Source organism: Amphibalanus amphitrite, unplaced genomic scaffold (genome assembly GCF_019059575.1).
Source record: "Amphibalanus amphitrite isolate SeventyFive unplaced genomic scaffold, NRLGWU_Aamphi_draft 000075F_arrow, whole genome shotgun sequence".
NCBI classification, from domain to species: Eukaryota; Metazoa; Arthropoda; class Thecostraca; order Balanomorpha; family Balanidae; genus Amphibalanus; species Amphibalanus amphitrite.
Window position 1 is genome coordinate 45,463 of NW_024881571.1, and position 27,084 is coordinate 72,546.

The window sequence follows — 27,084 nt, forward strand, 5'->3', positions numbered from 1 at the left end:
AGCGCGGCAGGCCCTCTGAAGCAGGTTGTGCCGCCAGCACCGGCCTCTGCCGCCGCCGGCCAAAATACCGACTCTCCTAGGCTGTTTCGAGCAGGTATTATGTAGATGAGAGCGCATTCTGCTGGCGTTTTCAACCGTAGCTTGTTTAAGCGCTCACATCAGGCTCATCAGTGAAATTAGGCCTTATCGGCTGCGTCTTGTTTCTTGATTGGGAAACGAAATATTCAAATCCAGAAGACAAAGATGCACAGATAACGTCTTTATCTTCGTTTCGTGGTGATTAGTGTTGGGTCCACTGCGTCGTAAACCTATAAATAGAGCTCGTCTACTCACTGCGAACGCATCGCATCAGTGGACCGCGATGGACAAGCCACTCCACGGATCGTCAAGCGTGGCTCAACGGCCAAACTTTGACACCTTTCAACACGCCGACCGGAAGGGCCACGACAGAGGACGCAGAGTTTGTATGTACGAGTTCGGACCCAGTGGCCGGCCGGGGCGGCGACAGTTGCGGCTAGTTTGGCCGGACGTGGGACCCTTCCGGCGACCGTCCGAGCTGAGCTTGGTCAGCTCGGGGGCTGGGGAGGCTCGGCGGCGGCCAAGTGTTATTATTATGCAGGCGCGGTGTGCCATTGACGGCCACGGCGGCAGACCGGCCTCGTCCAGGGTCCGGTTGGCGCCGCTCGCCGGACCCGCCCATTTCCGCCCCCCCCCAGACGAGAGAGGGGGGGGGTAAATCACCGCTCCTAGGTGGCGGAGGGAAGGCAAACGTATCATTATGCTTCGGCTTAAAACCATATGGCTTAGAACGAAGTGCCTCCTGAAAGCCACTATTACGATGCTTATCGCCCAGCCGCCGCCGCTTAACTGAGTATTTACACTTGCAACTTAAGCTTCAACTTGACCTTTATTTTTGCAAGCCTACCGCTCACTTGCTGGGTAGCGCTGGGCGGACTATGAGCCGGCGGCCTCCAGAGCGGTCTAGCCTCTGCACCCAGTTCCTTTGTGTCGCTCCTTCATGGCATAAATCAGCGTTTCGCGGCGGCGCGCGGCGCGCTGCTTTCATCGTATGTGTTGGAGCGGTGAGGACGGCGCGCTGCACCGGCAGTCGACCGTGCCTGCCAGCTCGTCAGCCAAGCACGAGAACGGCGCGCCGCAGACATTCCCGGCGCGGCTGGCACCGGCGCCGATCGCGCCCCGTGACCTGACCGTCCCGGTGACCCTGACCGGCCGCCAGCGCCTGGACCGCGCTACTCCGGGGCTGGGTGGTGACCCGAGTGCGCTCGGAGCTGGACGTCCATGGGCAGGAAGAGATCAGCGGGTTTAGGGAAGCCCCTGGGAAGGCCCAGAACGAGTTATGCAACGTGACACCCCAGCGGGCACAGTCGGCTTAACGATGACGGGGCTGCCCTGCCTTCCCATTGTAAGCTCCGAGACGACGGCGACTACGTTCGCAAGTATCGTTCAGAGCATCGCCACCGCCATCGTTTCACTAACGGAATGGACTGCAAACCAGGCGGCTCTTCTCCGTGCTCTGTGTTCTGCTGAACATGACATACAGCGCCACTGATGGCAGTGGTCGGCGGTCTCCGCAGTCTCCGCGGTCACTGCCCGCCGGTCCGACCGGGGCGGCACGCGCCACCGCCGGCGCCGCTGCAGCGCGGCCTTCAGCGAGCCTTTCGCGTCATGTTTCAGCGCCGACCAGCCCGTTCCAGGTAGCGCCGAGCGTCCCGTGAGGGTCGGGTGGCCGCCACGGCCGACACCTGCGCGGCCGTGCCGCGGGGCAGCCCGGCGGCGCTCCGTGCTGCGGGCCTACCCCCGCCCGTTGACCCGCGCTCACCGGTTGCCAACTATGCGGACGGCAGCGGCGCAGAGCCGCGCGCCGCGCTGCCAACCTCCGTGCCGTGCAGTCACCGACAGCGGAATGCTTTTACGCGGCCGCGGCGGGGTGCCAGCTGTGTACCGTGCCATTGCGCCGAGCGGCGGGCTGGATCCGTCGCCCTGGGGTGCCACGTCCGGAGGTCAATACGGCCGTTATCGCGGCGGCAGTGCACTGCAGTGCCAACAGTCGCCTGGTTGCACCAAGGACGAACTCAAGGTTTCACACACATGCAGCCTGACGATCATTGGACAATGCGTTCTTAAGCATACGGCTTATACTTTATGGCCGATTGTTTTGCCAACGACGTCATCGAAACGCCTTAGATACGGGTGTTTTCTGGTTCTTTCTGCGGTATAGCCGTGATAAGAATCCGGGTGATGCCATACCTATTCGGGGAAGTTACAATTCCATCACCTATTGCATTCGAGGAGTATATAGGCGCTGCTTGCTTGAGCAGAGCGAAAACCGCTTCATCATATTATCGTAAATTATCCGTTAATTGGTTTACATTTGCGCCACTTATGATGTCATTGTGTTGACGCTACATCGCTCGGCTCGTCGGTAATTAACCGTTACGTCGCGATCCATTTTATTATATTCATTAAATCTTTCCAAACGTGTTTCACTAATCACTTGCTCTTTCGGAGTATCTGTGCAAGGTCAGAGTAACTTTACGAGTAACTCATACGATATTCGAATACCATCATCTGCGAATGACCTCATGGAGCAGTTAAACGCGACAAGGTCGGCCGTTTTGCGCGTCAGATCCAATCGCCACGACCCGGGCGGCCCGTCAGGGCGGCGCGCTCCTCCCCGAAATCGGGGCATATCACCGGAATCGGACGTCACGGCGATCCGAGACGGCTTTTACCCGTCATCGTCGGTCTGTTGTCCTCTCGTCCTCTGGATTTAGACATCTGACTGGCCACTCTCGGGTGGGCCGGGAGGTCTGGTCGTGTCGCGCGTCCGGGCGGCGCCCTGTCGCCGTCCACCGACGGTGGCGCGGCGCGGTCGGGCCAGTGCGCGGCACTCTCCACATGGAGCGCCGCCGCCGCCGCCGCGGCCAAATTTGGTGGGCTGTTCCGACATGTGTCGACGCCCAATTATCCGGGGCGGGCCGAGGTCAGAGGCTGTCCTGCGACCGCCCACACGACCCGTGTCTCGGCACCGGGCCTCCGCGCCGTACTCGGGCACGCGCCTCAGCATACATACACAATCAGTGCCCTCTCCAGCGTCCGTACATAGTACTTAAACTCGGATCACTTCCGTGTTCAACCGACTCCAATTTGTATATTTAAAATAGTTCTGGCACCGGACTTCGAGAATTCGAGTCAGTCCAAACCAACTCAGCGCACTGGGTGCGGTCATTCACTGGGGACTTGCCTGCCCAAGGGACTCAGATCGGTGACCTCGCATGACTTGGGGGCCCCAGAAGGGACCCGCGGTGACCTGGACATCGAGAGCAGCCGGTGACGTCATCGAGGGCAATATGTGACGTCACAGTCGGCAGGTCCCGATAGCAACAGGACGTGGTCGCCGGCGGCGGCAGTTCCGCGTCGGCGGCCGCCGCCCCCGTGGGTGATAATGTATTTCTGAGTGGACGCCGCTCGCCGACACAGCGCACGCCTTTGTGAATAATGAAAAGCACAAAGGTAATATGAATTAAAGAGTGATGTTATCTATTGAAATGAGGCGCCGGGGGAGGGAGGGTCCGGGCCGCCCCCGGAATGTAGAGTAGCCGCCGCGGCGGCGGCCAGTCGCGCCGGTCGGCCGCCTCCTCTGACCCGTGATAAATGACCCGTGACATGGAGAGCGGCCGACGCGTCGGACACCGTCTTCCCGGAACACCGGTCCGGCGCGCGCACTGCGGCACGCACAGCGCCGAGCAGCGCACGTCTCGGGAGTCCGGAGCGGCGCTGGCCGACCGCCTGTCGAGATGCAGCTCGCTGACGGCGCGCGCTGCGACCTTGGCAGCCAGCCCACGGCCGTTTAATTCTAATGGCTCGCAGAGCGCGATTAAGGCAGCAATGTTTAGCAGCCGGCCGGCCTCCTGTTTATTACGCTCTTACCGCCGACGCTTCCATAAACGCCAATTGGAATTTTCAACAGAACACGATGTGGCTGCCGGGACGAGTCGGACGTCTCGGGGCCCGGCTGGGGGCGGCGGTCCGTCCGTCCGACCGTCCTGTACGGGACGGCCGAGCTCTGACGGCCGCGTGCCAGCCGGGAGGCGCCGCCGAGACGACAGCCAGTGACATTAGCTCCGGCCGGCGACGGCCGATCGCTGCTGCGAAAATACACCGGCTATTTTGGCAGAGCGATTCCGACCTCCGAGGCGCTGATGGAAGCTATCGGTGCTGATCGGCGCGCGCTGGCCTCCGCGCTGGCTGGGTGCGCTGGCCAGGGCCAGCAGACTCGCTGGTCCTCGCCAACCAAAAGCAAGGCAACGGTACAGTGTTGACAAGTTATATAACCGAGCAAATCGCGCAGATTCCCGGATCTCTCGCTTATCATATCCGAGATAGCCGGGATATTTGGATTAGGTTCAATAATTTCGCAGGCACGTAAACGAAGCAAACGTTAATAATTATTGTATTTCAACTTTATGGGATTTTGCAACATACTTCCTTGCAGATTAGGACAGCCAACAAAACGTAACCCATGATTAACGTAACTCATGATTCACATGGAAAGAAAAATGCATAATACCGCCAAGCATCGGTTTTGAGTACAATCGCCAAACAAATGCCTACTGTACTAACTACTACACAATTCTGAACTTCAGTGGAATTTTCAGTGAAGGAATGTCCTAGATTTCTAAGCTATCGATAGCATCTACTACCCAATGTCTGTCGCCAATGTCAACAACCTGCTACAATGTTTAGAGAGCATGCCTCACATGCCAATCAGCTAGTGAACTTATAAATCATAGTGGCCTTTGCTTATGAATTGTCACATGCGTATACTCAAGCAATCGATGAGTTCCACATGTCTATACTCTAGGCATCAGAGTCAGCTAATCACCACTTAAAATGTCGTATTGTTTTCAACTAAAACAATGGAGCCGGTGTTTTACAGTTGGCGCCTGGGTTTTTATTCGAGCTGCTCCTTTTTAACAGGGCCACAGGTAAATCAACCATTTTTCTCAGAGCCGACGCGGAATCACATTTTCCGCCTGCGTGCATCCTGTCCAGTTGACATTTTGCGCCCTGTAAGGGCATTGGACCAATAATATTGTTGCCACCCAGAATCAGCGTAATCCGATCAGTCGAGAGCCCACCAATGATGCCGCCATCCTGACCTTCAGGCTGACCTGAAACCCTGGATCACTGACCTGTGACCGTGACCTGTTGGCCTACTTGTGACCCTAACCTTTTGGTTTACCTGTGACCTGACCTCTTGACCTGCCAGCTGACCTGTGACCTGTGATCCTGACCTGCCGGCTGACCTGCGCCCTTGTCTCCACAGATCCAGCGCAAACGACGCGTCGTTGGCCGGGTCAAGTGTCGCAACATCAAGCGTGACTGTCCCAAGCCCAACTGCAAGAACCCGGTGATGCCGGTCGGGGAGTGCTGCAAAACCTGCATGGGTGAGTTCGAGGGGCGTTCTTTGTGGAGCCGCTCCTCACAGGGGCGCTGTGGGAGAGAGAGAGAGAGGCGGCACGGTAGGGCTCCGGCCCGTCGGCGGAGTGTTCAGGTGCGCGCCGCGCGTTTTTACCGCTGCTAATGGAGTTCTGTAAAGCGGGCGGCCCCTAATCACTAGGTCGCGAGCCCAAGTGTTTGACTTTGAATATTCTCCTGATGAGCATCACCGCTCCGGAGCTCGCGTCTCTGACCGTAGATTACCGAACAAGATCGGCAAATAACTACATCACCAGTGAGGCGCCGTGGTAAGTGCTCGCTGCCGGGTCCGTTCATCAGCGGAGGGTCAATAAACAGACGCGACCGTGCGGCGCGCCGGCTCTGTCACCGTTCCCCGCCGCCGGCAGGCGGCACACACGGTGTTCATTACCAAAACACACCACTCGCTCGTCGCCGGCGGCCAGGCCAGTCGGCTTCAATTAGTGTTCCCTCGCCGGCTCGTAATACGACGACGGGCGCGCGTGGCTTTGGCGGTGCAAAAACGCGCCCAGTTGGCGCGCGCCGGGACGACTGGGCGCCAGCGCCGCGCGCCGGCCGTCGGCGCGCCGTTTTTGCCCGCGCCGCCGGCCGACAGTCGCACGCGTATCGTTTTGTTAAGTGCGACAATCTCGGCGCTATCGCCGCGTGTGGCACGAGCCACCGAGCGAGACAAAAACGACGCCGTATTTTGATAACTGCGCGAGCGACTCGGCGCATGCATGAGCGGCGGCTGCGGCGCCGGTGGATTATCTGGCGCGGCGCGCGCGCGCCACGATCGGCGCGCGCTCTGTCACGGCGCGCGGCGCGGGCGTGCGCCGCCTATCTGGACGGGCTCACGGCGTACAACCAGAACCCACCGCCAACAGCCGGATTAACGACAGCGCGTGACGAGCGGTTCTCACAGCCGACCTGTCAGAAACGATAGTGCGCCTCGCTCGTGACCATTCGGCGAGAGGTTTTCGGCTGTGGTCCGATCAGGGGCAATCTGAGCGCAGAAACGAACGAATGCAAATATGCACAAAGGTGTGGCGTAAAAAGGCTGGCGCCATAACAGGACCCTTCGTCGTTTTTCCGGACACACCATGGCTAAACCCGAACAAAGGCGTTCAGCTGAAACCGTATGTTTCCCTCATACTTCGGGACAGATTCCTCAGTTTCGTGTAGGTAACTTTCTGGGCGTAATCATTGTTGCACCACAGTCACAATGGCAATAATTGTTTCACACTAATCCCTTTAATTATCTGAAATGAGAGAGCCACAGTAATGTGACAACTCACTCAAGACAATATCAAGCATCGATGTCTGGTCCTCTCCTGCAACTGTGCTAGCTCGCACATTCCAATCACACCACCCCGTGAGACACAGTGCCCGAAGCCCCAATCCAGCTGTCCTCTCACCCCTCCCCCTCCTCCCTTACCACCGCGCCCTCCGCGCACTAGACCGACCCAAACCCGTGTTCCGCCCTATCTCCAAACCACTCTAACAAGTCCAATCCACGCAGTCGGCCGGTCGGACGCGCTTCTCTCTCCGCTCGTCTCTTTATCGGTGCTGTTTGACTCCGGCGGCGACGGAGCGCGCGCGCGGCGGCCGGCGCCGAGCGCCGCCTTACATGGTCGGGTCGATCCCGTCGGCTGATCTGGGACGGCCGCTCAGTCGACTGGCGCCGGACCGCGGCCGGGCCGGACCGGCACACGCGCACAGTCCACCCAGCCTCCGCAGCAGCCGCTCCGGTCTGAATGGCAGCCTAGCCGCCGCAGCGCACCGGTCACAGCCACCGACAGACAGTCGATGAAACGATAGACGGGGCAGCCAGTGGGTTGACCATTGATCCTGGACGCTCAAAGCCTGTTTCAAAGCCTAGCCTTCAAGACGCGAGATAAAGTCTGGCCCGGCCTAGACTGAGGCCGTCTGGGTAGCCCAGCAGTTTGCAGAAGCCGGAGGTCATCTATCGGAGACGTCAAAGGAAGATATGTCGCAAATCGACCTCTACGAGACTTGAATGAGAGAAGGCACAGATGAGACTTTTTTGACGAATCGGTCACGACAGTAAGCGACGCGACCACGAGCGAAGGACGGCCGGTGTCCCCTACCCTCAACAGCGACCTCGTTCAAGGCACAAGTAGTTCAACATCGAGCGGCCCCTTCCACGAACGTGCAAGGACAGTACACGGTCGGTGAGCGATTACAATGCGCCAACAAAGTATCGCCACACACACAATTACAATAACAGCGCCGTCCTGCTGTTGGTTTGTCCGTCGGCTGTCCTGCGACACGCGAGCGACCGGCTTCCCAGGCCGGCCCGGGCCCAAACCGCTGTATTTGGAAGCGCCCGGCCTGCGCGGCCAGAAGAATACTGGCCATGTATAGAAAGCGCGGCCACGTCGCTCTGTTGCTGGCGCCGCTGTGCAGCTTTGCTGGCTTTTTCGCGATTTTACGGTATGCTTTGACAAAGCCGGGAAGTCTCTTATGTATAACGGCCGCCTCGACGACCTTGTGAAAAATGCCGTCAAGTCCTCGTTGCCCACTGAACACGGGAAAGCCGGCTGAAAAGTGACGAAAAATAAGGCACATAATCCGCGGTTTTGAGCCATTTCAGCGGCCTCTGATTGGCCATCTGACATCATGCAGCGCAATAATCTGGAAGGCGCTCTAAGCTGGGCATGCATGCGAGGCGAGCGAATTTCCTCGAAGACTTACTCATACATGAGGCATCCCTGTCTAAAGCCCAGAACATTCCATAGGGCATGCTGTATTACAATTTTACATGCTTGTAGATCATGCGGCACACAGTGTAGGCCGTCCTCTGCTGTTGCTGTGAGGTTGTGGACAAGGTCGAACAGCGCTCACACAGGCGTCAGGCGCCCATCTTTTGTCGACGCGCGTACAAACAGGGTACCATATCACCACCCGCGCTTGATCGTCCTCTCCTTCCGAAGGTGACCTGGGTGTCGCCCACGATTTCACAACCCCTCCTCTGCGGCACCCCGCCGCAGATGGTCCAACCACCCGGCACGTCGTCACTTGTCATCAATCTTACCGCAGGCGGCGCCCAACCCCGTAAATACCCGCACAATGCGTCGGAAACGCCGCCGCCGCGCCGTCCCGCGTCGCCGAGCCAGGTCCGACACATCTATTGCTCGGCGCTCAAAAGGGCTGTCCGCATAATTTGCCCCGCGCTCGTGACAAACATCGTGCGGCCGAACCTTTTCAAAAGGCTCGCGTGGCGCGTCGGTGCGGCATCGTCGCAGTCTTTTGTGCGGGGTACGCAGCGGGCCGACGCGGGCGCCGCGCGCGCAACGCCGCAGCGGTCGAGTTGTTTGACGTGTGTGGCGACCGCGCCTTTCGGGCGCCGCGACCGGACGTGGTCCTTTCTGTGCGGATGACCGGGGTCGGGATAAATCTCTGATGAACGTCGTAGGAGGTCTGTTTGCGAGCGCAGTCGTGTCGTGACCCTGTGCCCTTGCGCGGTCGGGAAGGGGAGGCGCAAACTGCCACACAGCGCACCAAACTGCCAAGAGGCAAAAGTTTACTTGGAAGTAGGTACTAGGTATAGCTTTCTCGCGTTGTGATTGCCTTCTTTTGCGATATATTGCTCTGATATTGTCAAATGGCTCCCCTCTTTCCTCCCTGACTTCGATGATCGATCAGTGACCCCAGTCCGTGACCTACGTTCGCGACCGATGACCTGTGACCTCGGTTTTTGACCCGTGACCTCTGCCCGCAGACGACGCGTCGAGGGCCCGATCACGAATCGACATGGTGGAAGAAGACGACGAGCCTAACGGAAAGGGTAAGTCGAAACGACCTTAGTATGACCAGAACGCAATTCGTATATAGCCAATATTTATTCACAATCACATCACTGTCTTCGATATAATTTTAATCTGCTTTGTTGCCCTTTAGATCCGGACAAAAATTAATTTGCACAGAATTTTGTTGTTTGCATTTCATTTGGTCCATCGGCATTCCTGGACATTCTTGGTGACATGACTCGAGGTTTTCGCCTTTATGAAGTCATCCATCTCCATTTTATCTGTCGGAGCGTCAGCGGCGGCATACAGACCGCAGTCATAGCATTAACACGAGCCGGCGGCGGGTCGGATGGAAATGTCTCCGGGACGCTCCATGCCCGGACGGCGCCGTGTTGTTTGCCGATGTCTATCATGCGCATATCTCGTTAGCCAATAGCGCATGTCAATCGCTCCTCCTGGAATGTGTTATGCGCGCGCAGTTACTACGTCTAACCGGAATGTGGCCGATGATGCATGCTGACGAATTAACATCGGTTTTACCCGTGCCGTCGTATGGCTAATGCTGTGATCTAATTTATTTGGTAAGTACGTGTCGCGATTTTCCCCAGATAACTGCGTATTTGCCACCGAGTACAGGCCAGCCGGACCCATGACCGGAGTCAATGATCTCTGATAAGCCCAGAAAAAGCCGATTTCGCGGCTGCTTACCATGCCTCGGTTGTTGGCGCCGCGTGAACTGGCCAGCATCCTGGTTGTACGCGTCGACTAACTCGGTTTAAACTACAGCTAATCGCCGCCTCATCTCTACGATGATGGATTTGCATGGCAAATATAGTCCGATCCGGATGATCGTACAAGACAGATCGTCCTTACGCAATGCTGATCCCGGTTACCACTTGCAGCTCGAGTATCATGCCGCAACATAGGTAGCGTTGCTAAAGGATGCAGCTGATTGCGACTAACTACCTCTACCCTGGAAACAATCATGACCTTGACGTTCATCTACCTACTCGTATGCACATTGTGAGAAGCCGCCAAGGAAGAGGCAGCGCCACCTTGGAGGATCAGTGGGGGGAGAGGGGCTGGGACGGGCTCGGTACGGGGCAGGGGGCACATTCCGACCCGCCGACCGCCCCTGGCCGTCTCGACCGCAGCCAAACACCATTCATCGCCAGCAGACGATCAGCGCTGAGTGAGACCGCCCCCGCCCCCGCCCGGGCCGACACTGCCCACGCGCCATGCACAGTCGCTGTCAGACGGTCAACTGTGCTCAGCCTTTGTTGGCATCTTTCTCTGGGCTTCCGAGCAAATGTCAGCACTCATGCTCACATGATTTTATTTATAGATTAGATACAGATGCCAAATCTTGTAAAAATCTCTTATTCATGTTTACAACTTTGACGCTTCGTTCTTTCGACATGAAGACCGCTCCCCCGAGGGTGAAAGCGCCCACTGTGCCGTGCAGGGCATACAGATGTCGTTTTCGGTTAGCCTGTTTACTCAAGCCTTCGCGACTGGACAGCGCTGCGCACCCTGTGCCACAACTAACGAGCTAACCGCCACCAGCCAATGGCCCGGCTCTGCCCGGCCGTCTGCTTTCGTGAGTCGTGACCCATCTGTGACTCGTCTGTAACCCGTCTGGACTCGTCTGTAATCCGTCTGGACTCGTCTGTAACCCGTCTGGTTCGTGCCGTGACCCGTGAGGTCGCGTGTAACCCATTACCCAAAGCGTAGTCAATTCGTCTTCTCAAACTGGTTAAACACCCTCCAACGTACTTATGTTCCTGTCTGCGATCGGCCGTGTAGCGCTGTTCAGCCCGCTGCTGCCTATCCTCAGTCGGCGATCTGCGCGGCACTAAAGGGCCCTCCACCCTCCGGCCTTCCCGTTCGGGCGACTGGGTGGGTGGCGGCACTCGCTCGCTGCCAGCGCGGTCGTTTCTCGCGCGCTGGCGAGCGCCACTGCCGCGCCACTGCCCGACTATCAACCCCTCTGATCGGAGAGGCGGCTCGGCGGTCGGCGGCTGCACACTGGCCGGAGAAGCTCGGTAGCGCCACTTTCTCTCATTGATATGAGCGGCTGCGCTAAGGCTGCTGGTGAAGCTGCACTGTGACCGTGGCTGCCGCCGCTGACCGCTGACCGCGCGGCAGGCCAGCGGTGTCGCGCAGACAAATGTGGCGCATCAGAGACCATTGTTGCACGGAGCGTCGTCCGCTGGGTGTGTGAGCTGTCGGTTCGAGGACAGCGCGTCCATTGTGACAAAGGACTGGTCAAACCGGGGAGCCGTGCACCGGGTGTAATTCAGCATCGGAGGCCGAGCAAAAATCAGCATATATATTCGCCTCTCTTCAAAGAATTGGACGGGGTAAAATCACAATAATGTGGTCCAGAAGAACTGGCTGATTGGCGTCCCTGACTTTGGGTGAAGGACTAAGCCCCTCCTAGGGTATCACGGTATTTGAACTCGTGGCTGATTTCCTTCTAGCATTTTCCTCTAAAGTTTCTAACGAGGTCCATAAATGGTTGTCCGTATCGTTTTGAAGACGGCTTGTTCTCCACGAATGGAAGGTTAAATAGCCATCTTTAGAGAGCTTATTACGTCACTAAATCGAACTAGTCGGCTGGCTGACTCGCTTTGCTGGTCATGTCTCGTCTGAATGTCACCGGATCCAGAATAGAATGTTTGCGTGGAGTCCGACATTTCGGAGTCATTGACGAGCTGTCATGATTTCATGCTCGAGTCAAAACCATCCACTGTATATGACTCTGAGATCCGGGTCGACAGAGTTTTATACGCGAGTCAGAGTCGGAGTCAGGCGAGCGCGCGTGACATGACTCTAACTGGCGGGTCACCGGGAGGAGATAGGATCGGTCGCAGAGTCGCTGTCGGGCGCCCTCCGCCCACGGTCGCCGCTCGCCGCCGCCGCCCACGCTCTCCTCATTTACACAGACGCCAGTAGCGGTGTGTCAAGGTTCTAAAACAAACTTTTCTCACATGCTCGAGCGCGACAATGTCTCGACTAGGCTGCCCTTAATGCGTCGACCGAAAGTAGCCGTCGAAAAACTGTCGGCCGAGGCCGGCGGTGAGCTATCGTCATCCAGCAAAACCACTGGTGAGTCAGAAGCCGCTCTAGGTCGGCGGGCCCGCTCGGTTCGAGCCGGCCGGTCAGCCACAATCCGCTCTCTCAGCACCCAGTGACAGCGCGGGAGTGAGAGAGGCACTGAGCCCGCTCGGCACTCCATTTCTACTGGCGCCAACAGGAGTCATTGCTCCTGTCTGCCTGTCTGGGCGGCGCGGCGGTCAGTGTGACCCCGCCGTACTCGCGGGGCGCCGGTCGGCGGGATCAGGTCAGTCAAGTGACCGCCGCCGCCGCCGCCGCGGCTGCAACTACCATCACTAGCCCACGATGAATGTGGGCCGTGAGGTGACGGTTGTATCGCCACCCTCAGAGGGCGAGGGGCGGCGGGGAGGGGCGCCGGGAGGCACGGAGTACCTGGTGACCCCATACAGAGGTCAGCCGGGTCACTGTGAGACGTCATGTGAGATGAAAACCCAGATGGAGCGGGCGGCTGTGCCACGGCTGCAGCGGGAATACAGAATGAGTTGATTGGCGAGCATTTCCATGCCGATTCGCCGCGCAGTCGTGGGCAGCCCGAGTGTCGCAGCGTCTCGGTGCGGCGAGGACTGTCTGACCGCCGGCATTCAAAGCTTGCCAACTGTGTCCTTGCGCGGCTTTGACATTCGTCAGTCTTTTGCTGGCAACTTTTGTGTGCCTCGCAATTACTGACGTCATGTGTGCACGCATTGCAACGCTGAAGGAACTCAAACAAGGTAAATCAAGCTTCGTATTCAAAGATAAAAACGTGATGAAAAACTTTGAGGGGATAAATCATAAGAATATTAGCTATTTTAACTAGCTCACGTGTGTATCTGTGATTGCTGAAGGCTGACAGGGAAATGACCTCATGCCCCATTCCTCTGGCTCCGTTCCTGACCACGCCTGGCCACACATAGCGACGTAGTACCGGACCCAACATTTCGAACAAAGAGGAAACGGTCGCGCCATGAGCTGAGTCGCCGCTCCCGCAGTCCGCTCTGCCGACTCGGTCCGGAGACCGTCGGACTGCGCGCTCCGTTCGCTCGGCACGGTAAACGGAACACTTCTGAGAAGCCCACTGTCGCATCGGCGGTATCGGGGTGATGAGTGAGCGGGACAGGCGGACCGCCGCGGCACCCGTGACACGGCGGGGCGGGGTGGAACGGGGCCCGGTCGGCGGAGCAGTGCAGCGGTCGGCGGTGCCGCTCAGAGTCCAGTAGTCACCGCGCTGTGCCGGGCCGTGTCACACCACACAATTTGCATACCAACGATTGGTATCGATGGCGCAAACAGGGCCTGCCGACAGCTCGGCGGCCGGGATCCAGCCCGTGCAGAGCGGCGCCCTGCGGCCGGGGACGCGCCGCCGCGGCCGCCGAGCGAGAGCGAGCCGCTTCCGCGTCTCCGAGGGGCCCCGGCTCGGCTCGGCACGTCCCCGGGCCAACACTGTAAAAAATGTTAACTAACTTCCGTGTTATCATGGCAAATCTCACTAACCTAAAGCGTGTAAAGTTTACACGCATCTACTGGTCAAACGTGTTTTATATAACACGCTTTTAAGAAAAAACGTGTTATGAAACTAAGACATTAGTTTTCGACGTGGTGTTGACCTACACGCCTTTTGTGTGTGACCGTGTTACTTAACTAATATCTACCTGTCAAATGACATGATGTGGAGATGGAATTAAATTGATGAAATACTAGGACTTACTCCACAAGGAGATCGAATGGGTCGGAGCGCTTTCAATATGTATTATACATATCGTCGTCAGCGAATCAATAACGGGTCGAATCGAGTCGGGTATCGAAGAGGTTCGGGAGCTGCGCCGCAGAGCGATCACATACTATTCGAATTATGCATTAAAGAGAATAAAAAACACGTGAGAACAATCATGATACACTAGCTGCTAAAATGAATTAAAATGGGGTGCTAAAATGCATAAATGGCACGTATAAAAGTACAATAAGGGGGGGGAAACAAGATACCTATGGTGATAAAGACTGAGTAGAAAAGGGAACAAAGACTATACAAAAATGAGTGCAAAAACTGTAAAAGGACGAGTACAAATATAAATACATACAAAGGCCGAACTAGACGTAAACACTACTGACAAAAACGGCGGATTATCGGCAGCCAGCGGTCATGCAGCAGGGCACCCGAGTTCCTGTTCACGTTTGCGTCATTCGGCGACACCAGGACGGCTTCACGCCGACCAACAGTCCGAATATAGGCCGATTCCAGGAGAAGTCGCATCTGGTGATGACTGGCTCGATTCAAGATCTTGATGGCATCGAAAGCAGGTGAGCAGTCTCTATGGGTACTGAAGGCCGATGTATTGGCTCTCGAGCGGACTGCTCCAGTCCAGCTCTCCCGGTGTTCTCGGAGTCTCGTGCCCAGCTCACGATCTGTCTCGCCGAAATAGACCATTGGGTCACCGTCCACTTGGCAGGAGCACTCGATCCGATAGATGACGTTGCTCTGTTGTAGCTTAGGCAGATGGTGCTTAGCCTTGCTGCAGAGCAGCGAGCCGATGGTGACTGAAGGCTTGGAGACGAGCTGGATCCCGATCTTGCTGGCCTCCCGTTTGAGTTGGTAGAACAGGGGGCCGGCAAACGGAACAGAGACTCGGACAGGCGCCGGGTGTGAGTTCGCGCTAGGTGGCGCTGGTAGGGCCCTTGCCTTCAGTCTGAGATCGGTCCCGAGTCTTCTGAATGGCCGAGTCGATGAATGATCGTGGGTAGCCATGATGATGAAACTTCTGGCGGATGAAGTCAAGCTCCTGCTGGAGGTCTCTCATGGACGAACAGTATCGGATCGCTCGAGTGCAGTCAGATCGAATGGCCGCTCTCAGGTAGCGGGTCTCGGTGTAGGAGCTGAAGGCAGGCACTTGGTTGGTGTTGCAGGACTTCCTGTAGACCTTGGTGCAGAACTTGTCGTCTCTTCTAGTGATGCAGATGTCAAGATACGGTAGCTGTCGGTTTACTTCCAAGTCAGTGGTGACATTGATGCTGGAGTCCTTGCTGTTCAGCTGGTTGACCCACGTGCTGAGGATGTCATCACTGCCCTCGAACAAGACCAGGTAGTCGTCCGCGTATCGGCAGAAAGCATGGACCCTGCCACCACAGTTGGCCGCCAGGAGCTCCAGATCAGCCTCCCAGTGACCCATGTACAGGTCAGCGACCACCGGAGAGTAGCTTTTGCCCATGGCTAGGCCGGTAGTCTGCCTGAACCATCGCTCCTTGTCACCGTCTTGAATGACCGCATGGCAGTTCTGGATAGAGATGTTCAGCAGGTCAGCGACTGCGTCGGGCTTGAGACAAGTTACGTCGGAGAGGGCGTCTCTGTTGTCTCGCAGCTGAGTACGAATCAGTGAGATGGCTGTCTGAACATGACGCATGCGGTCATGTTCGGCTGGAGATGCTACAGAACATGACGCATGCGGTCAACAGCTGCCGTCTCGTCTCCCTGGATGTGGAGGCGATGTTCCCGTCAATACCTACTCAGACAGCCATCTCACTGATTCGTACTCAGCTGCGAGACAACAGAGACGCCCTCTCCGACGTAACTTGTCTCAAGCCCGACGCAGTCGCTGACCTGCTGAACATCTCTATCCAGAACTGCCATGCGGTCATTCAAGACGGTGACAAGGAGCGATGGTTCAGGCAGACTACCGGCCTAGCCATGGGCAAAAGCTACTCTCCGGTGGTCGCTGACCTGTACATGGGTCACTGGGAGGCTGATCTGGAGCTCCTGGCGGCCAACTGTGGTGGCAGGGTCCATGCTTTCTGCCGATACGCGGACGACTACCTGGTCTTGTTCGAGGGCAGTGATGACATCCTCAGCACGTGGGTCAACCAGCTGAACAGCAAGGACTCCAGCATCAATGTCACCACTGACTTGGAAGTAAACCGACAGCTACCGTATCTTGACATCTGCATCACTAGAAGAGACGACAAGTTCTGCACCAAGGTCTACAGGAAGTCCTGCAACACCAACCAAGTGCCTGCCTTCAGCTCCTACACCGAGACCCGCTACCTGAGAGCGGCCATTCGATCTGACTGCACTCGAGCGATCCGATACTGTTCGTCCATGAGAGACCTCCAGCAGGAGCTTGACTTCATCCGCCAGAAGTTTCATCATCATGGCTACCCACGATCATTCATCGACTCGGCCATTCAGAAGACTCGGACCGATCTCAGACTGAAGGCAAGGGCCCTACCAGCGCCACCTAGCGCGAACTCACACCCGGCGCCTGTCCGAGTCTCTGTTCCGTTTGCCGGCCCCCTGTTCTACCAACTCAAACGGGAGGCCAGCAAGATCGGGATCCAGCTCGTCTCCAAGCCTTCAGTCACCATCGGCTCGCTGCTCTGCAGCAAGGCTAAGCACCATCTGCCTAAGCTACAACAGAGCAACGTCATCTATCGGATCGAGTGCTCCTGCCAAGTGGACGGTGACCCAATGGTCTATTTCGGCGAGACAGATCGTGAGCTGGGCACGAGACTCCGAGAACACCGGGAGAGCTGGACTGGAGCAGTCCGCTCGAGAGCCAATACATCGGCCTTCAGTACCCATAGAGACTGCTCACCTGCTTTCGATGCCATCAAGATCTTGAATCGAGCCAGTCATCACCAGATGCGACTTCTCCTGGAATCGGCCTATATTCGGACTGTTGGTCGGCGTGAAGCCGTCCTGGTGTCGCCGAATGACGCAAACGTGAACAGGAACTCGGGTGCCCTGCTGCATGACCGCTGGCTGCCGATAATCCGCCGTTTTTGTCAGTAGTGTTTACGTCTAGTTCGGCCTTTGTATGTATTTATATTTGTACTCGTCCTTTTACAGTTTTTGCACTCATTTTTGTATAGTCTTTGTTCCCTTTTCTACTCAGTCTTTATCACCATAGGTATCTTGTTTCCCCCCCCTTATTGTACTTTTATACGTGCCATTTATGCATTTTAGCACCCCATTTTAATTCATTTTAGCAGCTAGTGTATCATGATTGTTCTCACGTGTTTTTTATTCTCTTTAATGCATAATTCGAATAGTATGTGATCGCTCTGCGGCGCAGCTCCCGAACCTCTTCGATACCCGACTCGATTCGACCCGTTATTGATTCGCTGACGACGATATGTATAATACATATTGAAAGCGCTCCGACCCATTCGATCTCCTTGTGGAGTAAGTCCTAGTATTTCATCAACATCTACCTGTCAATGTACTAATATTATGCGTGTAAAGTAACTAAAAAGTTAGTTATCCTGGCAAATCTCACTAGGCAAAAGCGTGTGAAGCTTACTAGCATTTTGCGTGTAAGCGTGTTTCCTTTTGTGCGTGTTATGTAACACCGAAGTTAGTTATCATGCAACTAGGCATCGCCTAGTTGCAGGATAACTAACTTCGGTGTTACATAACACACACAGAAGAAAACACGCTTACACGCAAAATGTGAGTAAGCTTCACAAGCTTCTGCCGAGATTTGCACAACGTGCACATGTTATCCAGGCAAATATCATTAGCCAAATGCGTTATAAACTTCGGGATGCAGTGTGTAAATACAAAGTTTTCACGCATTTGGTTAGTGAGATTTGCCAGGATGACTCGAAACGTGCAAATATGTTTTACAGTATATATACATGTTGTGCGTTTTCACACACCGTGTTGCGACACGCGTCGAAATTTTTATGTTAAAAAAATATCAAACAGACGAGTATTTAAACACAAAGATGTTTATTCAAACCAACGAATAAAGCAACGCAACCAACCTCATGCCAACCAACGTCATAAATCAGTCGGTAATCTGCACCGGTCGTGGTGACAAATCTGCACTGATTCACACCTGCAACGTTATAAACAGCCTGCAGGAATCCGCACCAGCCATGACACCATACAGGCTCCAAATACGTATCACGAAAACATTGAGAATGGTTCATTTCTGTCGATATGGGTAAACTAAATTGCAACAAAAGGGCAAAAATTCCCTGACCGAACAATGGTGGCTCATGTGTCTACAAAAATATTATTTGACAACTGGTTGCAGTGACAGGAATTGCATAAAACAGCACCTCACCGCGTTCACTGGTTGAGCGCCCAACCAAAAATTAGGTATATTTAATTTCTTGTTCAAAGCTTAATGCGGTTTTAGTGTGCAACATGCTCATTGAATTCAGTCCGTCATATGTACTTATAGACGTCAATTAACAGTCAATAAATGAACAGTGTCTCCAACCTGAGACCCTCTAAAGCCTGGTTGGAGGTTCAATTGAAAAGAAAATGAGTGACATAGGTACATAAACCACACTAAAACGCCAGCAATATCTGCACTGATCTTTCCCATAATAACTCACCATACCAGTAAGGATGAAAGCCATGTCCAACAGTCCATATCATTTCACTGTTTGACTTCTTATTATTCTTATTCTTAACACCACTTCAGCTCCTTATATAATACTCCACACGCAACACTTATACGCCACAGCTCAGCTCCTTCACAACGCACACGTCCTCTCCCTTCTCTGACTTGGCACAGACTGAACATGGCGGGCGCAGAGGGGCGCACAAAATGGCGATTTTTTTCAATTAACTAAGGTCTTTGTAATGCTACAACAAAAAGGGTAGTAAGAAAACTAAGATTGTGAGTTACAACATGCGTTTGATTTGTTAGTTAACACGTTATCCAGAAAAAAAGGCAAAGGAAGCATAAACAAACATGTTTGTCAAATAACACGGCATGGTTTGCACGGATAATATTTGTCGGCTTACAATGATGTTAGCTTTTCTGCTTCGATGAAATGGATGTGGTGTTAGGTTGCAAACATATGTGTTATCTGACCCGTTTTTTGCAACAACGTGTGTTTTAATACTAGATTTTGCTTGAAGAATTAACTAACTGGTTTGTTAGCATTTTTTACAGTGAAGGCAGCAGCAGGGTGGTCGGACGCTGCTTATTACAGGACGTGTGTAGTAGCCCGGTCGGTGCTGACGTAGGTACGTGACGATTGATAAATGGCCCCATTTAATAACGGACGGTGACCGATGATATTGGCTATCAAAACGACTTTAATTGCAGCGTGCTGCTCGCTGCCGTACATCTTACGTCGCATATCCCGCCGCAGAAATGTGAGTTCGGAACGAGGCCGGGCCTACCGAGGCTAAGCTGCCGCGGAATTCGACATTGTGCTCCGATTCCCGGTCGCCGCGTTCGTTGAAACGACCGCACCGCACGGAGACGGTCCCCGACGGCCTGTCCGCGGAACTGGTGGCGCCCAACGCGCGCCGCTTTCCTCCTGCCGCCCCGCCAGCGCCCGCTGGAACTATTCTGTAAAATTAGCCCTCCATTGTGTGGCCGGTCTAATTGTCGGGGCCTTGGTGCGGGCCGACGCAGTCCGATAGTGGCGACTGATAACACGCAGTGCAGGCGCCACCGGGCCGGCGGGGCCGACGGCCGACGGCGGCGTATATCATACGGCGGCGGCCGGCTCAGCCACCGCCGGCAGACCGGCAGACACCAAGGTCAGAACCCGGCTCTCAGAAGCGCGAGCGCCGCCGCTGTCCCCGGGGAGCGCACCGGGAATCGGTCGGCAGGACGGTCTGGTGGTCTGAGATGGTCAGCAGGCTGGTCTGCCGGCTGAGTGACATCGTCTCCACCCTCCTTCCCCGTACGGCGAGCGTGGTCTGTGGTGGCGGCAGCACCCTCAGCGGAGACCTCTATAGACCCTAGTAGGCATCGCCGCTGTCCCCTCTTCCTTCTTACTAACCGCTGTGTGTCGTAGTAGTAAGGTCATCGTCCCGCAGGGCGCGGGCGTCGTCAGACCAGCTCTCGGCCATCGCTCAGAATCACTTTCGGTAATTATTTACCGCGGCTATGGGCGCTACTGCTCTACCGAGGGAGCGGCGGTGGCGGCGGCGGCGATGGCGTTATTAACGATGGTCATGTCGGCGGCGGCGGGCGGTCAACGCCTGGTCAGCCGCCGGAGCTCCGTCCTCACAGCGTGTGCCGTCGACACCGGCACCTCACCCGCCGCCCCGTGCGGCTCTCTCCGCATGCCAGCGCGCCCGGCCCGCTCGGGCAAACACGGCGCGTGCAGCGCCGCGCCGCCGCGCGCCACAATCGCGCCACTCAGCACCTGTCTGGGCGCGCGCCGGCGCGGCGCGGCCCTCTTTGAGCGGCGCTAATCGGCGGATCGCGGGGCGCGCGCGCGCGCGGCGCCAGTGCCGGGCGTGCCGCCGCCCGCCGTGAGAGGCGAGCGGCGGGGCAGCGGCGGTGGTCGGCGCGCCGGCCCATAACTGACCTAACCGCGCCGCTAACCGGCACGCCGCATGCAGCCGGCGGTGGTGGCGGGCGCGGTGCAGGGCGACCGGGTCGACCCCGGCCACCGCTGACGCCACGCGCCGCTCATTTATACCGTCACTGACGTCAGCCGGCGCGCGGCTGGGCGCAAATGGAAGCGGCGGGCGGCCGCGCGATGGACGGATCACGGCCCGCCGCGACCGCCCCGACAAATTATGACGTGCTGGCCGAGCCGTTCTGGTCAGGCTCATTGACAGTAATTGCATCATATTCGTTCCAAACATGGGGCCGTAGTTACCCGAGACGATTTCCAGGGAGATCCACATTGTGTCAATCACATTAATGCTTCTCGGACCCGGAGAATCATGGGGCTTTCTCACAGAAACCGGTGCAGTTGACCGTTCCGAGAGATGAGCCCATACCATCACGGGAGCAGCGCATACAATGTCCGTATTGTAACAGAATGACAATTTAAAAACGAAGCGGAAGCATTGAGGCAAATGCCTTGGCGGCGAAAGAAAACGTGATTACAGTTTCGCATACCTTTACAACCTTCATTGCACAATTAACCCGCGCCCCACTGGGGAAGGGGGGGCTATTTATAGCCCCCCTCCCGTTTTTCTGCAATAACTTCCAAACCGCTTGACGTATCGACGCCAAACTTTCAGTACCTTCGGCTGCATCAATTTGACACCTTGTGTCAAAATTTGAACTTCGTACCTACCATAGGTCGGCCGGAAATGACGTCAGAGTGACGTCATGTTCGGCCGATTTCGACGCAAAACATTGAACCACGGCAATCGCTCCCAAGAGCTCAGTTTTTAATCTAGATCCAATTTCTTTCATGAGAGGACTCAGAATAGACTGCGCTATCAAACTGCTATCTCGGATTTTCGAAATGTTGAAAATTTTGAAAATTTTATATAATAAAATTCAAAATTTATATTTTTACATTTTTTTCATTTTTTTTGACTTTTCGAAAAAAACGGAATATATGTGATAGAACGCATTATCATGACTAACTCTAGCAAGTTTTAGCTAAATATCTTCAAAAATGGCCAAGTTATACGCATTATTGCAAAAAATTAACAATTATTAATTTTTCAAATCAATTTTTCAGCACGAATTTGACATCATACGCCAATATAAATAGCACCATCGTGTTTCTGAGCTCAAACTGCATTCAATAGACACCTTTTTTGTTGAAAAATTTTAACTTCAAAATTTGACCTTTTTTGACCTGAAAGTGACCTGACCTAAGCTAAATTTGACTCAAAATGACCTTGAATGACACACACGACATCAAATTCGAAATGTTTGGCCTAAATGGACCATGAAACATGTGTCACGTGACCGACGGATGATATAATATTTTCGTGACAGGTCACGAAAATCAGGTCAGGTCAGGTCATCACAGGTCTGTGATGACCTGACCTTGACCTGAAAATCAAAGTACAAGTTTGGTACCCTCAGAGTATCTAGAGCATCTGTTCACGAGTGTGTGAACCAAAAATGAGCCTGATCTGACTTGTAAGACGGCGGCCAGAGCCCAAAACGTGAAGAAGCCAAAATGCAAATAATTTTTACTTTGACCTGACCTGTGACGTCATCGGTGACCTCGAGGTCAATGAAATTAGGTTTCGCTCGACAGTTTTTCCGGGGCTATCAGACGCCATTTGAATTTTGACGATCGGCCCAGTAGTTTCGGAGTTAGGGGGGGGGGCTATGAATAGCCCCCCCCCCCGTAGGGCGTGTTATACGCAAACCCCAGTGGGGCGCGGGTTAACACTAACTCATTACTCAGCTCTTATTACAGCTCTGGTCAACAACATATCACCATCTCAACCCTCTAACTCCCCCTCCCTCTCCTCCCACAGAGTTCGCCGTTCTGATGACGGGCCTGTCCTCCTACAACTCCACGGGCAGTCCGTCCAGCATCACCAACGCGCTGGCCACGGGCCGCTTCCGTCTCGCGCGCCGCCAGCTCACCTACTCCTTCTACTACGAGCGGATGCCACGCCGACCCGACCGCATCGTCTTCTTCGACGAGAAGGTGCGCATCGTCGAGGAGTTGACAACGTCGGCGACCGAGTACGAGACAGAGAGCCAGAAGGTGTGCGGCGTGTGGAAGAAGGTGCCCCGCCGCTACCGTCGGAAGCTGAAGGGCGGCCAGCTGCACGTGGGACTGGCGTACGGAGAGCCGGAGGAGGAGGGCGTCGAACAGCTGGACCTGGCCGTCAGCGGCAAAATCCTCAGGTAAGGGGATGAGGGGAAAATCCTCAGGTGAAGGGTGACCAGAGAAGATTGACAGGTGAGCAGAGACGAGGGAAGGTCCACAGATGACTGTGAGCCAGGGAGATTCTTCATAAGTGACTAGGTTAATGTGAGAGGCTGAGAATCTCTTAAGGTAAGTAATAAGGAAAAAGAGGGCTTCAAATGACTCGGTGCTGACTGCAGGAGCTTAAAGGGACCCTCCCACCTTCAAAAAAGTTAATGAATTGGCATGAAAGTGATGTCGCTCGGTTCAGAAAGAGCAAAAACGAATATCTACCAAATTTCATCGAAAAATATTCACCGGTTTTCAAGATATTAGACTTTTAGTTTTGTTTACTTTTTGGGATCTCCGCTGTTCCTAGCGACTTTATCTGAAAGTGCGGCATTTGTTGCGCGCAAAGCAGCATATACCACCGCGTGCTACAAAACGTTTTAGTCAAATATTTAACGGACGTTCGGAAGCCTGATGACGTCATCAGATTCCCGTAATGGTTAAGAGATAGGGACCACGCTGGTCCCACCCTGCAAGTAAAGGGAAGAAATTTCTTGAACACCATAAAGCTGCGGGGGTTGCGACCAGGATAAATGGTGGTTTCTGAGCCTGGCCGCAAACTTGGCTATCTCAACTCAAAACTAATGTTAAGGTGGGAGGGTCCCTTTAAGGCGAATTGAAAGATATTGCAGCCATAAGCTGGTAGGATTTACTAGAACACTTAGACCAAGTCTAAACGCGGAAGAAAAATGAATGTGATGATAGATTTTGTAAATAATTAGCTCACCCCGATCAGAAAACCGTTTGGTGATGTATTGATGTTTTGTTTTGCATGAAGAATCCCTCCTGGATGTTTTCACTGTATATTTATCCAATTTTGTCGCACAACACCAATTCATCATAGACCGGCATTCGTGTCCCAAAATTACGTCAGTATTTAGTGCATAGCTACTTTACCGTTGACTACCAAGAAATAGCATATTAAGCGCGAAATACTGGCCAAGCGAGATGCATCAAATAACCAATATATTATGAATGCAAAGCAAAATAAACAGCCAATCAACAAAAGGACAAAAAAGACCATGGAACTTTAGTTTTACTTATGATTCTCGTCCTCTCTTATCTGTCTTACCTTTCCTTTTTCTACTTTCTCTACTATTCAGTCGTCTCATTTTCTAACTCATCTACCCGTTTCTCTCTCTCTCTCTGGTCTCTCGGTCAATTTTGGGACGCGGCCGGCACCTGACTGCGTCTCCGTTCCCAGGTACCGCGGACTGCAGACGGAGAAGTTCAGCGCCCTGCTGGCACCTCCGGAGGACCAGCCCGGCGCGTCCTCCGGCGCCGGCGGCACCGCCATCGTCTCGCTGGCCTCTCAGACTGGCAGCTTCCACATCACGCTGGTCACACACGGCCTCTGGGGACCGGAAGAGACGGGAGATGGACCGCTCGTGGTGCAGATGAGCGCCAGAAACTCGGGAAAGATGTCCATGGACCGACAGATCGACGCCAACAAGGTCACGGTGAGTGTCCCGCTGATGCCGTCTACGGAAACGTCGCGGCTGTCGGTAACCCTGCGTGACCCAGGTGGGATAAAGGAAGTCCACCGCGTCTGCCGGTCCACACTGGGGTCGGACCGAGAGGGTGCGACTGCATGTATGTATGTATGTATGTATGTATTGACGATCAAGAGCAATCCACAATCGGCGTGGCGATTACACTCCGAGTCCGAGTCCATCTCCCTCCACCGCCTCCGCCGCTGTCTGACCGTCCGCAGCCACCGTTAGCAGCAGCCTCAGTACGGCGTAGAAGAGGGCGCGCCAGGCAAGCCGGTCACTCGGCTGGCCACAGAGTACATCTGTCCGCTGGACCGTCTGCCTGTCTGGGACGTGCAGATGGACCGGCGCCCAGGATAGTAACAGGCCAGCCATGCAGCGGCCGGAGAAAATTGCAGTCGCGGCTCGACGCCATTCAGACACCTAATTCGTTGAGTCAAACACTCAATCAAGGCGCTTTGTTACTCGAGGGCAGCGCTTTTCGAGGAGCGCTGCGGCCCGAAGGTTGGGACTTTGAATTGTGAAAAAACGCCCGCCCGCCGCAAAACGCAAACACCGCAAAACGCACGCCCGAAACGCGAACGCAAACGTCGCAAAAAACAAACGCCCGCCTGCCGCAAACCGCATAAAAACGCAAAAACGCCGCAAAAAATAAAACCGCCCGCATCGCACGCACGCTAACCGCCAACCGAAAACGCCGAAATAGCGCCCAACCGCCGCCAACCGCAAACAAATTAAGCACCGCAAACGACGAAAAAAAAAGAAGAAAACCGCCCGCATCGCCCACCCGCCCGCCGCCAAACACAAACACCGCAAAAAGCACAAAACGCCCGCCCGCCTCAAAACACAAACACTGCAAAACGCGCAAAACGCACGCCCGAAACGCCAACGCAAACGTTGAAAAAATCGCCCGACCGCCGCAAACCGCAAAAACCGCAAAAATTAAACCACTCGCAGCGCACGCACGCTAACCACCAACCGAAAACGCCTAAAAATCGCCCGCCCGCTGCCAAACGCAAACACCGCAAAAAAACGCCCGGCCGCCGGAAACCGAAAAAAATTAACACCGAAAAGGACGCAAAAAACGCCCCGCATCGCCCGCCCGCCCGCCGCCAAACACAAACACCGCAAAAAACGGCCGCCCGCCGCAAAACGCAAACACCGCAAAACGCGCAAATCGCACGCCCGAAACGCCAAATATATATATATATATATATATATATATATATATATATATATATATATATATATATATATATATATATATATATATATATATATATATATATATATATATATATATATATGCGTACCTCACAGTAATTTATTAATTTATTAATACATGAAACGGGTGAAAGATTCTTTAATTTTAGCCTCTATAGGCACTTAATGTCGCACTCTAGACAAAAATGGCGCACAACAGCCTATTTTATGCCTCGCTTCATATGTGGCGCAGCCTAGTTTTATGCACTACCGTTGCAAGTTTCGACGAAATCGGGCCGTCGAAATAAATACGCGTAATATTCCCCCACTTTAGTCACTGTAGCTAAAATGGCGCACTAGAGACAAAAACGACGCACATCAGTTTGTTGTATTTGTTGTGCCGTATGCGGCGCAGGTCAGTTTATTGCATCAATGTTTCAAGTTTCGTCGAAATCGGCCCATAATTGGCAAAGTTATGGCCAAAACGCCTTACGTTGAGAGCGCACGTGGTCACTCAAGGTGGGGTGCCACGTGCCACGTGTGGCCTAAAGACATAAACCGACCACCCTTTTGTACCATATGAAAGCGGTCGTCAGTGCCCTTGGGCATACTTTCGGGTGCGCCACCATTGCCTCCCAGTGGCCGAGCAAATTTGGTCAATCTTTAAATGAGAGCTTACCTCACTATCGGTCACAATGTCTCCGGAATGGAGAACCCCGGGCGGCCACGTGTTTGACACGTAGTAGACCCAGCACCATTGGTCATTGTCGCAACCGACTTGGAGCTCTGGCTCAAACTCATGCAGTGACGTTATCACCTGAGCATAATTATGCACCAATGGCTACCTACCCCAAAATGCTACACCCACATGGCGCACGTGCGAAAACACGTGCACTACGTGATGAGGTGTACAACTAGCCTAGAGCATCCCCTTGACGACTGATCTCGATTGGTGCCGCTGGCACGCATTGTTTGCGCGGCACAGACCATCATACCAGCAGTGGTCAAATTTTCACGGAGGTGGTCCCCTAAAACATGTGCGGGGCGTGCACGTGCATTTCAATCGCCCCATATATGGCCTATGCCACGTGGTAGGCGACATGTGGGTGCATATTATTGGTGTCAATCGGAATTTCTTTTCTTGGAATTCCAATTTTTGTCCAATTCCAATTTGGAATTTGGACGGAATTCTTAACATTTTTTGGAAATTAATCGGAACACAAGGCCTTTAAAATTTAAAATTTTAAAACGGAGGCCTTTAAAACGCTTTTAAACACTTTTAAAATTTACGCAAAAAATGCAAAAATCGTTAAAAATTGGAATAGCCCCCGCTTTGGACAAAATTGGAAATTTACTTGGCAATTTCTTGGAATTGGATCGGAATTGGAATTGAAATTTCATGAAATTGGCACCACTAGTGCATATCATAC

The 27,084-nt window shown here is 54.3% G+C and overlaps 1 protein-coding gene and 1 long non-coding RNA gene across 2 annotated transcripts in view; one reads left to right on the forward strand and one right to left on the reverse strand.

Annotated features, from left to right (window-relative positions):
• The window catches only part of LOC122379331, a 73,934-nt gene that overhangs the window by 33,562 nt on the left and 13,288 nt on the right, over nucleotides 1-27,084 (reverse strand). The window lies entirely within an intron of this gene.
• Nucleotides 1-27,084, forward strand: part of LOC122379330 (dorsal-ventral patterning protein Sog-like) — a 66,751-nt gene that overhangs the window by 27,578 nt on the left and 12,089 nt on the right. The window contains exons 3-6 of the mRNA XM_043361456.1: nucleotides 5,351-5,471; nucleotides 9,227-9,292; nucleotides 22,510-22,888; nucleotides 24,163-24,418. Of these exons, the coding sequence (XP_043217391.1) occupies nucleotides 5,351-5,471; nucleotides 9,227-9,292; nucleotides 22,510-22,888; nucleotides 24,163-24,418 (822 nt within the window). The remainder of the gene's footprint in view (nucleotides 1-5,350; nucleotides 5,472-9,226; nucleotides 9,293-22,509; nucleotides 22,889-24,162; nucleotides 24,419-27,084) is intronic.